The 12,907-nt window shown below is 39.6% G+C and overlaps 1 protein-coding gene across 1 annotated transcript in view; it reads left to right on the top strand.

The window, feature by feature from the left end:
• foxj3 (forkhead box J3) overlaps positions 1–12,907 on the top strand; it is a 75,422-nt gene that overhangs the window by 25,961 nt on the left and 36,554 nt on the right. Inside the window, exon 2 of the mRNA XM_030134270.1 lies at positions 6,527–7,039. Coding sequence (XP_029990130.1) covers positions 6,719–7,039 — 321 coding nt within the window. The 5' untranslated portion in view covers positions 6,527–6,718. The remainder of the gene's footprint in view (positions 1–6,526; positions 7,040–12,907) is intronic.

Genomic DNA, 12,907 nt, shown 5'->3' with positions numbered 1-12,907 from the left:
ACGTCAGTATTGCCAGGCACATCATAATAACCATTTAACCATAATTTAGCCCTCTGTATGTGTATACAAACCTTAATGCCAAATGGGATTATGTATTATTCTGTGACATGTAGTATTAGTTGTTATATGTTGTCTAGGCTACCGTATTTTAATTCATTTCCTCACATTGATCAGGATTGCCTTTTAAAGCAGTTCTTTCCATCCAGTCCTTATAATTATAATGAACATCATTTAAGAGTATGACTGCCCTCAAATAAAACGTCATCAGACATGTAAGGTATTTATTGTTTAGATTACTCAGTGTATATCTTGTAGTTATGACTTGTGTGCTATAGTTTTCCTCGAAATACAATTATTTTAAGCCTCTGTTGTGATACTTGAGCAGTTTCCATCTGGCAATGCTGATCAGCATCAGCCTGTGTTTCCTCTGCCCTCTTGAATCTAAAATGTTGCTCTTTTGAACTAAGCCTGTATTTTCCACACATTTGGTTTTTATTGTTGCACTTTCTTGATCTTTTCTACTCACCTTTGCACTCTTACTTAAATAATCATCCTAACTAGTCAAAGAACAGTTTGAAACTTGAGAGTACTGTCTCTTTTCTTGTTTTCATGGTGTTATTAATGCTGACATGCAGTGCATTTGGTTCCTCCTGGACAAACCAACATACAGCAAAATAATAGCCGCTTAATGATACTAAAAATATGATATGATATGAAAATATTAAGTAATTTTTCACTGTGCCATGTTGTAAAACTGGTTCATGTCTCATCTTTGACAGTAACATGCTATCATAAAGGAATATATAGCATTTATCTCAAAGTTCATATGATTCTGACAGCAACATACATACCAAAAAACTATATCACAGTGTGAGATATACTAAAAACAAATCCCTTTTTGGGTTCCCCTTTGGCTCATGTCCCATCCTCCTACCAAGTTTCCTGAAAATTGGCAAAGTAATGTTTTGCACAGTCAACAGACAACAGATGTGGGCTATTATTTTAACTTCTAGCCACAGGTAATAAATAGTTGCAAAATCCTACAACATTTGAAGAAAATACTTTTTTACCGTCTTACAAAAACTTACATTCAAACAATACTGACCTTTTAAAACTATGTACTGACACAAAACGCTTTCAGAAATAGAGTTAAAATGAATAAGTAAATTGAAATTAAATGATATGTTGAGTCCCATTCATTGTAGTGACATGACATAATTTACGCTTATGTGTTGTTGGGGTATTATTTTTAGAAGTGGTAGCTATAGACATTAATTTGGCAACAGTGGATATGGGAAACGGCACTGATTTAGTGACGCACATGCTGACTTGCATCTCAGTACATACTTGCCTAACATGATGAAGACGACGTAATCTGCTATGTTGTGTTGAGTAATCCTTGGTTGTTACTCAGCTTGTTGCCTCATTGAGGATTCTTGAAGAAAAGAAGGCCTGGCACATGTATAATAACCATGCTGTCAGTTTGATTGAGCCACTTCAGACTTAGTAGCGAAGACACAAAACACAATCAGTGATTTGCTGTCTGTGCTCTGTTGGCAGCGGCAACGTTGATAAGTCCTGTCAAGAACTTGGTAAATTAAGATGTTTCAAAAACGCCTTCAATTTCTCATTCAGAACTAAATCTGCCATTAATCCCTGGAGGATAAAGGAACTTTGAGTGTTGAATAGAGAACGAATTTGGCCATCCATTTCTCCTTCTCAGCCCTCGAAAATGCTCTCAGAGCTCCATTCTAAAAACAAATTAAAGTCCAGACAGAGGGAGAGAAAGAAGTTTTTTTTTCTTGTCTTTCTTTGGTGGTGACAGTGACGGAACCCCATTTTCCTAGAGCCAGATCAAAGGGGCTGCATGTGTGTGGGATCACAGTCTGTTCCCTTAGGCTGGTAATCATGAAGCTTTAAGTCTTAACACCCCTTCGATGCAGACATTGTAGCTGCTTCTGCTGCCTGTTAGCATGGTGATGCCCTTAAAACCCACCCCTACTGCTAGATCTCACCTGGCTTTGCTTCTCTTCTTTCCTGCCTCCTCAGCGCTCCTCTGCCAACCCCCAGACCCGCTGGTGAACGTACTTAGACAGTCCTCCTTGTGATGGCAGCAGGCTGAGGCTTGTCTCTGCTCTGACTGTCCCACAGCCTGCCAGGGTAATGAAGGCAGCAGGGGGGCTGCCCTCCTGCCTGTCTGTGCTGTGCTTCATCATTCCTGCCACAGCCTAAGGTTCTCTAATTAAGACACCAGCGTGGCCTTACAGATTATGTAGCAGCTGGATCATTAGCGTGGAGGGTCAAATGGTATGTGTCTCCGTGTAGCAGGCGGAGTGCCTTTCATCAACTCTTGCCTCTGTCAGCTCACCTCCGGTGGCCACCTGAAGGCTCTGCCTGCTTCCGCCTCCTTGCTGCACTACATCCAGACCTTCAGGACTCAGTTAGACAAATACTTACAGTTGACACTTAGAAGGAACTCCTAGCTTGATCTAATGCAGTCCAGGGACCTTATAAAGATTATATGCAGCAAATTTGCCTTTCTGTCAAGAGAATTTTAATTCAGATTCTCTCACTAAATTTACATTTATACATATGTGCATACGAATATTATTCTAAATATTAAAATTTTCTGAATTTTGCTTAGTGTGCATGTGGAAGGAGGCACATCCATGGTTTCTTCAATTATCCCTTGATATGAGGTGCTCCACTACAAATATTTCAACAGACAAGTAGGCTGCAGCAAGAATATATGAAACTCCACTGTTTCATGTTGTGACCCTTGACAACCAGCTGCATTTAATCAGTATGACTTTTAAATGTGATTAATTATGGTGTTATTACGGCATTTTACAAGGTTGCACAATGGGTTGTTTGTAGAATTAATTGTGCTTGGCTAGTGGTTGTATTAAAATCCATTTATAGTGATTCTTTAGTGTGCTGCCACAAAAAATGTACAGTTAGTCCACATAACCTGCAGGAGTTTGTGTAACTTTTTTTGCTGTTGAGGAAGTGTAGCTGTAATGAAGAAAACTGAAATGAGACTAGATCATGTTTAGCTGCTGGTGCGGCTGCAGATGTGTGACAGACATGTTATCCTGAAGTAACATGCACAAAATGTAACATTAGTTATCTTTTAAATTACAATAAGTATTACATATATATTTGTTTGGATAAATTGGACTACAATGGGAAACCATGCTCTAGGTATTTATTGGAAAACACTGTGATGTTCTTCAAGTGTTAAAACATGAAACTGGGGTAGCATACTCGGTTTAGCCTGTCAATACATGTTGTACACACTGGCATTTTAGACCTCTACTACTACTACTACTACTATGATGTACGCTACTATCAAATTCTTGATCTAAATTATACATTTACAGTATGGTGTGCTTCAGAAGAGGAGATAAATTGTTTGTGGTTGTAGCAATAGGGTGACACTGATTATAAAATCTGTACTCTTGAGGTGGGTGAATCTGTGGATGGACAATTTACTGCTGTATAACAATAATTTAGGCAAGGCAAAGTTGTAGATACTCACTCGGGTAATGATGTGTAGATAAATATTCAAAATCAAATTTGTTTTAAATTTCAATATGCTGGCATTGAAAGAGGAAAATTACAGTCATTAGCTGCTTGTGAGTCACCCTTATTTCAGTTACAGGGTGGAGATATTTTGTGTTTGATGTGTTTGTCTTTTCGGGGATGAGATCTGTTCTCCACCATTAGGCTGACTCACCTGTCAGTAGTCAGTCATCACGTTTGCTCATCTATCAGTCTGCTCATGACTGCAGAGGGTAGGAGAGTTACCTCAAAGTCTCTGGTGTTTCTTCACGAGCCCTCTGACTTGTGAACAAACATGATGCAAATATTAATAAAAGAAGAATGAAAATACCAGTAAATGACTCCCTGAACTAGGGGTGTGTGATATGATGATATTAGATCCTGAAGGATTAGAACGTATCGACAATCAGACAAAGCAGAGAAATCCTGGCATTGTCTATATTATGATGTAGTCGGAGCCATAGAGTATTCAGCGGCTCTGGATGCAGTTATATGCTGATGCACAGACGCATCCCATCGGTTCACGTCCATGTCACGTGGATTTCACGTTGTGTAGCAGCAGTCATGACTGGCAGCAAAACGGATGAGTTGCTTCCTAAAAAGAACTCCACTTCCATTGTATGAAATTGGTTTGGCTTTTAAAATCAAGATCATGATTTTATTTTTAAAAAATCGTAACATATTTTTGCCATATCGCCCACCTCTACCCTGAACATATTACAGTGCAACCCAAAATCTGTCTTTGAAGTGTCAAAAGGCTCAAGAGATGGCTGCAAAGAGTTCGTTGTGTTCCCATTGAAGGAGAACAGTTGTGGTCTGCTGAATTTTAAGTATTCACAGAGGGAATAAAAACAAAACATCTATAGACATCTCTCAAACCACCTCTGCAGAAGGAAAACACTGCTGTCCTTTATGCACAGTATGTTTTAAATATTTGTTATTTTGCCTAAATCTAAATAAATTTTGTGCTTGAAACTTTCAAGCCTAAAGCACACAAACACAAAAAATAGATTATAAGCAAACTATAATTATAGGAAATCCAATAAATGATGATTTTAAAAGGTTCCTTAAGATAAAATTGTATCAGAAAGTTTTAAGGTATTAAATAAAAGGTACAACTGATTATAAAGGCAATTTGAGACTAAATAGGCCCACGTCCCTCTTCATTAATGATCTCCCACAACCAGACTGGGTTTTTTCCCTTCACAGGCTTGTATAAAATGTGCCTTCATCATCTGACTCTGCCTGTCTGCATTGATAGCAGATATTGAATTGGCTGCTGGGCACTAGCTAACCCCTGCTGGGAAAGATCAATTGAAAGGGACAACCACAAACTGCTTCTGACCCACTGCCGCCAAAGCAGTTTGCCTAATTTAGGAATGTCTTGCTATTTCTCCTGAACTGCCTATTTACAGATAGCCCTTTCATTTTATGTATATATGCTGTTATCTTTGCCATCTTATAGAGGAACATAGATGAGAAAACAAATGTCAGACCACCAATCTATCAGGTAAACTGTGTGCTAGTAGCTTAAATTTCACACCTTTTCTCTAAGTAATTACTTATGCTGAATAAAAAATAATTCCAAATCATGTTTAGCAGAAATATTTCATATTTATTTGAAAGGGTTTGAATGACTGACTATTTATTTATTTCTTTATTTCAGCCTGATATGGTTCCACTTTGGCTTAAAATACTATTTTGGAAGATAAAGTCTAAGTATAAACAGTATAGGTATGTAAACTATTTGACCTATTGAGTGCTGTCAAGACTGTATTTATTTCCAGCCTGAGTGCACACTCAAGCTCACACATGTACAAACACACACATGCAGAGCATGCTTAGTCAAGGGAAAAATCCCACAACTTGGTGAGGATTCCTCGTTCTCCTGCCTGTTTTCCCCTTCAGCCAGGTTGCAGTGTCATTCTGGTCAGGGATTTTTTTTTTTTTTTTTTTACACAGATGCCTATGTTCACCTCAGTTGTAACTTCAGGCCTTTCTACTCTGCTCATCTATTTTAAGACAGGGAGGGCAGTGTGCCGAGAGGGACAGAGATACAGACTGTTGCAGGCTGCACACTGCACAGCATGGCAGACACGCATAGGCCACGAGAAGACAGTTTGCAAGACGACACTGGCCGACTTGTTTACGGCAGTGGCTTCTTTTTGGGGGAGGAAAAGGAGGAGGCAGGGAAACTGGCAGGCAAGGAAGAAAGAAGGAGAGGGGGTTTACTGCCCTCAAGAGAGTCGGAATTCCTCCTGAGCCATTCCCCCATTTGGCTGGCAGTTGTGAAAACAATTGCCTGGCATTTACTCACTCTCTGTGCAGATGGAGTCCCAGCTATGACTCAGCTTTGAGAGCAGCAAGTGGTAAAGAAAGCGGTGTGCTTATGCTCTTCACAGAAAGTACAAGCATACCTTACAGAGATGTGTTTTTCGACACTGGACAAGCTGTTCAGAGTTGCTTCCATGCTTGCAGTTCTGGTTCTGTTATCTCTTGTACTGTTAATTTTAGTGTTTAGTTGATTTGTAATGTGGACCTGCGTGCAAAAATTTGATTTGATTCAGACTGATCTTTGTTTTGAATGGTCTGATATTGATTGTTTTTCATTTATAGATGTTAAATAACTATGTATTTTGAATATATGCATAATGTCTGACTTTACCTAATGAAAATGCTTGACTTATTGAATAGAAAATACATTAATGTAACTGCCTTGAGGATAAGTCTTAATGTGACAGTAGTTTTAATAAAGATTATAGAGTTCATTGTACAGTTTACAGGATTTTTTCTAACTGAAACTGAAATATTCTTTAAATTGAATTGAATCAGAAATGGAATTCAACTGGGGCATTGTTGATCGGAGTTTAACCATTAGGGAAAACCCAGCCCTATTTTAACATTCCGTGTTGTTACACAGAGTACAAGACTGATGAAGGCATGTCTGTCTCTGTTTTCCCAGAGTCTACCTGAAGACGATGCTTTGCTGATGTCTTGAGCTGAGGGAACCCTGACTTCTTCTCTCTCAACCTGTCACTTGTCTCCATTTGTTATTCCACACCTGGTCTACTCTCCATCGGTCACCGATCTCCAACAGCAACCACCACCACCTCCACCTATTCCCCATCCCCCTCTGGCCCAGCCTGCCGTCACCATGACGTCGGAGCTGGAAAGTAGCCTGACCTCTATGGATTGGCTTCCTCAGCTGACCATGCAGGCGGCCATACGTAAGGCAGATGCCCAGAATGCCCATGGGCCAGGCATGGGAAAGAAAAGTACCTTACTGGATCCTAACACCACATTGGACCAGGAGGAGGTACAGCAGCACAAAGACGGCAAACCGCCCTACAGCTACGCCAGCCTCATTACATTTGCTATCAACAGCTCTCCAAAGAAGAAGATGACCCTGAGTGAGATCTACCAGTGGATCTGTGATAACTTTCCCTACTACAGGGAGGCAGGCAGTGGCTGGAAGGTGAGAAAAACAGATATTTGTCTTTGGCTTAGAAGCATGCCATCACAATAGTAGTGTAGTTGAATTCTGGGAGGAGCTGAGGTTTTGACAGATGCGGACAGATTTTATGTCAAACAAAAACATCATTTTAGTGCTCTTGACAGAATTCTGTTGAAGGCTTTTTGGCAGTGCAAACCTTTCTGTTTATTCACTAGTGTAAATTCTTCATCTCAGGTCTTAAAATATTGTCCAAAGTTGATGCTATCATTAATATAACAGTTAAATATCATAATATAATGATATTTCATAACTGAAGTCATTGTTTTGTAAGTGCTGGGTATCTTGCATGAAGTGAGATGACATTGGTAATCACCATTGTCACTTCTAAAAAAGCTTAAAGAGAAACCATGAGTGCACCAAATCACACTGTGAGTTCCTCGCTCCTCCGAATGAAAAATGGTGCAGCCCTGAGAGAACCATATGAAGTGTAAAACCCTGGATTAATATTCAGAGAAGTGGCCCCTATCTGTACGAACACACACTAAATAGCCCATTCATGGGTGGTATTATTCATTGCAGATGCCTTGATAGGAGAAGGCCATTATGCAGAAGGAGAGAGCCAGTGCTGTGTCATCATCTCAAGGAGCCCATGATATACCGAGATGAAGCTATGCTGATTGCCTTTTAAAGGGCCCAGATGGAAATTGATATTAGAATGAGTTTTCCAATCAGTCGACGTTTATTGGAAATAGAATCTTAGGCACTGCTTTATTGCAGTCAGACAAGATGTATGAAGCCCATTTCCTGGGGCGACAAGATCTGGCGTGTGTACAGGCTCTATGAAGGTGTGTGTGTGTGAGTAGGTGAGAGGGAGATGAGAAAGCATGTGTTATTATAAATGGATTGATTTTAGCTTCTGTGGCAAGGCCTTTTGTGAGGAAATTAATTGTTTTATTTTGCAACCTGTGTTTCCTCTTTTACCTTCATCATCCCTTATTTAGTTGTCAGCAGCAGGGCCCTGTGCTGTCACTCTGCATGTATCCTGATACCGTGTCCACGTCACAGGCACATTTCTTTCAACATTGATATCAGCTATGTATTTTGTTTATGACCTGCCTTATCTGGCTTCAGATTTAACCATTGACTGCACATAAATGATGTATTTTCTTGAGGCAATGTTACATGTTTGCGGTTTTATTTTCCACTATCCTCATTGCTGCTTGCAGCATGCTCTTGCATTTATAGAGCTTGAACTAGGAACTGGTCTGGTCGGTCAGTGTGTATCTACAAAGATATTTTAGACTTTGTTAGAGGACTCGATGAGTCAATTATCATTTAGGTGGGCTGAAGTGGACTCGATGAACTCCTCTGCACATCCACAGACTTTATTGCACAGAAATATGAGGGTGTGACTGACTAGCCCAACTAAAATAACTGTAGAAAAGCCTTTTCTCCAAAGCACTGCATTTTTCATATAAAAACAGTATATTAGAGTGGGTGGCCTCAGTGGGAATCAAACTGGTGCTGCTGGCAGGGTTAGTGCCATGTCCAGTGAGATGTAATACCACTGTAGACTTGCAGAAAGGACTACATATTAATTCACCAGAGCTTTGTATGTATGTGGCTCTTAATGTACCATTGTTTGTTTGTTCTGATGTTTAGATGAACAGGAGATTGCAGATTATAGTTACTGTTAGGGGAATATGCACTCAGCTCACCTGGAAGCTTCACCTTGTAGAAGATGAATAATACCTTAGTCCTCAAATTTCAATGTGCATATTTTCACATTACTTGTTAAGCATACACTTCTATTAAAGATGATGATGTTGTGGATAAAATAGTCACAGGAGAGCAGAGGCTAATGTATTTACTATTACAAGGTAAATCTTTAATTTTTCAGCCATATCTATGTGTTTGAAGTGGGGGGATAACTCAGATTAAATGGCATTAATGCATTAAATATATATTCTTATTTTTTTTTTTAAAGATAATAAAATTTGGTAGACAGATAGGCTTTGGGTCAGTTTTTTATTTTTCAGGATATCTATCAATATGTGTTTTGTTTTGTTTTTTTTCACCCATGATTATCAAAATGAGATTTTGATTTCAAGTAGCAAGGGTGTATTTTCGGTGTCGTGCGTAATGTGGATTTGACGTAATCCCTGAGATGTCCCCAGCATACGAACAAGTTGTAGAATTACTCAGTGCTGGTAGAGATTGACGCTCTTGAAGTACTTTCTAGTTTAGTAAAGGCTTGCATACATCAACACATTCTGGCCTGAATGTGGGCTGCAACTGTAGAAATACCCCTCACATTTAAAAGTGTGAAAAACCACATCACTCTAACCAGGATGCTGTACAGCACAGGAAACACCGAAAAAGTGGTTTGGAGACGCGCTCATAGACTCCAGCCTGCGTCACCATTTTTTTCCTCAGTTCTTGTTAATAGGGTGGTTTCCCTGATAGATTTCTTTCTGAGAATCTAAACAGCTGCAATACAGCAAGTATGAAATTATTTAGTTTTAATGACCTTTAAATAAAGCCGTGCCCAGGGCATGGAACAAGCTCCTGTAGCTTTATTTTTTATTCCTTGTGTTTTTGTAGTTTGGGAATTTACAAAATGATATTTTAATCTAAGCCTCTGCAGAGGCTGGTAAATTTTCCTCTTCTAATCATTCCGAGGTCAATAGAAGGTTGTACAGTGGATACAGTTTGTTTGTTTGTTTGTTTTTTGTTTTGCTTTAGAAAATCCGCCTTTGAAACTGATCCATGTACACCTAATTGAAATTGTGTAATTCTTTTTAATATGCATGCAGAGATGACATCGTCTTTTTTTGCTGTGACTATAAGATATGAATTCACCTATAGTGTTAGTAAGTGTGCATGTTTGTCTGTGTAATTAGTTGGAAGACAGCATGCCTGGGTGGGGTGAATGTAGGTCGGATGTAGTCATCTCTCCTCTGTTCCCCTGGAGATGTCAGTTGCAGGAATTTGGGACTCAGCGCACGCATGCGTCTGTTCTGTATGATAATGCAAGCTGTGCTGATGAGATGAGACCGGGCTAATCCAGGCACCAGCAACTCATTTAATCATCTCAATAGAACTCCATTAGCCTGCGCTTTTAAGAAATATCAATAAGTGCTGTCAATAAAAACAGATAATTCATCAAGGTCAAAAAATGTGAACGGCGCCTTCGAGAGTGCAGAATATGTGCCTCTACCTGCATGCATCTATGAGCAAGCAATTAGAGAGTACTTTTCTTCACACCCTCTCCAGCTCTTGAGAGACTTTTGATTCACATTTTGCAGGTTTGTCTAAGCAGTGTTATATGTGTGTTGTATTCAGTAGCTCATGCCGTAGCTGTGGCTTCCCTCTGTTTTCTGGCAAGTTTGGTGTTTTGAAGAGCTGCCAGATTGTTTATGGATATTTCTGTTACAAGGATTTCAAAAGCATATTTCCAAGGAAAGCAGGTAAAGCTCTTTTTTTAAGAGAAGCACTTTTCTATAATGAAGTATATACCATCTAAGTGACTTCTTCATTGACTGCCTGATTTTTCTCTGTCCTTTTTGTCATAATTCATATATGTTGCTCGGTCCACTCCATCAAAGCCATTACTGTCGATGCAAGCTGGCACATATGTCTCCTTGGAGATTTAAAGGCAACTTGGAGCAGTCCTTTCTCTCTTCAAGGTCAAAAAACCATCATTTCTTCAGGCAGACGTGCTTAGCAAAGTTGAGGCTGTAATGCACATGTGACTTTGGACTTTAAATCTAAGTAGTATATAGTAATAAAACATGATTACCAAAATGCATTTAAGTTAGAATGTTCTTTTCTTTTTTTTGACACCTGGGCTGTTATATAATAGAATTCATCTAAATGTAGCAGAGCAATGTCTGCACAAACCCAAGTCTGTTGCCGCAGTTTCTTAAACCTGCTGTTTCTCTTCACGGATGCTGGCTTGCGTGTCATGAGTGGCGAATCAGCATTCTCTCACTTTCACTACAACTCTTTGTGGGCCAGTTGTTGCATAAAAGATTTGCAGGCAAGTGTCTTCAAGACGCTTTAAGGAGGCTGCTGGGCTACAGGGTAGAGTCAACACCTACCTGTATGTTACAGGTTGTGGCTACACTGTCACGTAATGAATGGTGCCTGTGTGTTTTTGTGATACCATAATTTTAAAGCAATTTGGTTATTTAATTAATCTTTATAAAGAGTACATTATCTTTAATTACATGTAGCTGGTGTATGAAAAAATTGTATTTTAGCAGTCATTTGATGACATTTCTTTTGCTTTTCTTCAATATATTTTAACTACATTTTATGACAATTGCAGATCAGAGCTTTAAGAAACATATTCACTTCCACATTTGTTTCTACAGTTATGCCCTCACTCAGGATCCCACCTCACATTTAATTTACCCTTAGCAACTGTATAGATTTCTTCTCTCAACTCCAGCTCTGATCATTCTGTCTGTGGATATAAAACTCTGCTCACCTCAGCTCAACCAGAGACACTATGACTGTGTGGATTTTTTATTTTATTTTATTTTATTTATTTATTTATTTATTTGTGGTAGATTTTCTGTTTTAAAAAAAGTGGTCAGAAACAGTATTGAATAGAGAGACAAAACACACACACTCTCAAATGTTGACCTCTGTGCACATCTCAAACCTTCTCCTGGCTCCTAGTGGGCTCACTTCAGGCAAAGTGTGTAAATTCCCTTCTGCATTTCTTACAGGTGAAGAATGCCAAAGAAAATCTGGAGCAATTCTCAACCAGTTTAAAAATGCTTGAAATGTTTGCTCTTGAACTTTAACTGTTGAAGAGATTGTTGCTACTGGCATGATTTTTTTTCCACACCTGCATAGAAAAAAGAAAATTAACTGGAAGAGAATGTAGGCTACTGTTGATTGCCTAACAAACATCAAATCTCCCACTGCATTTTCACTGAGGTCCATAGCTCTTACATAGATCTTGTTAACAGGGAAATATAGCTTTGGTCTGTAAATCGTCCAGTGTGCTGAGATGGGGCACAGAGCTGCCTTCTGCAGGGGCCCTGGACCTTGCTTTGATCTCATTATAAAATGCAAATACACAGCACCCTAAACAGATCAAAGGTTCAACTTCCCATTGGATCTGAGGCTTAATAATAGCAGCCTGGAGCAGTTTTCTATTTTTTAAGAAGCGATTTGGGTAGCTACTGGTCCTCCAGGACATTATTTACTCTGGAGATAATGTTCCTGCTTCTGAGTTGTGACTAGCCACAGCTCAGAAAATCTCTGCTCCTGTTGCTCATTTAAATAAGATTGGTCAGGTATGTGCATTTGCGCCTCCTGCCCTATCTCCCACCCCAAGCTTAGGTTTGCGGGCTGAAATCTGAAAGTGTAAAATTGCTTCGGTGCTAGACTCTCTGATACCTTCATCTACTTTCTTAGCCTGTATCATCATTACACCGTGAAGCAAGCGTTTAAATTTTAAGCACTTTGCAGATACTGAATTTTTTAGCAGCACTGATACATTTTTAGAGAGCTACTCTGTTCCTTTTGTAACCTACACCCCTAAATTTCAAGAGTTCTTTTTTTGAGTTCATAATTTTCCAATTTTGCATCAAAGTTATGTGAACCTTGGATGAAACACAGGCAGATGAGTGATGTGGTGTATTTTTAGCGCTTTTTTTCTCAACCTAGATCTCTTGTTAATTGTGGAGACAGTAAAAGTGGCTGTGTGCTGGCCTGGCGCTGACTCTGTCAGGTGGTGGGAGGGGTAGTGATTCACTCGGCAGCCAGTTTGATCCTGCTGTGAGGCGGGTTCCCATGTCAGGAAGCTCCAGCCTGGCCACCCGCCCACCAACCTCACCTTGTACCCGCCTACTGGCGCCCCACCGCTCA

The sequence above is a fragment of the Sphaeramia orbicularis genome, chromosome 5 (assembly GCF_902148855.1).
Source record: "Sphaeramia orbicularis chromosome 5, fSphaOr1.1, whole genome shotgun sequence".
Taxonomy (NCBI): Eukaryota; Metazoa; Chordata; class Actinopteri; order Kurtiformes; family Apogonidae; genus Sphaeramia; species Sphaeramia orbicularis.
This window is presented reverse-complemented; position numbering and strand designations above follow the sequence as displayed.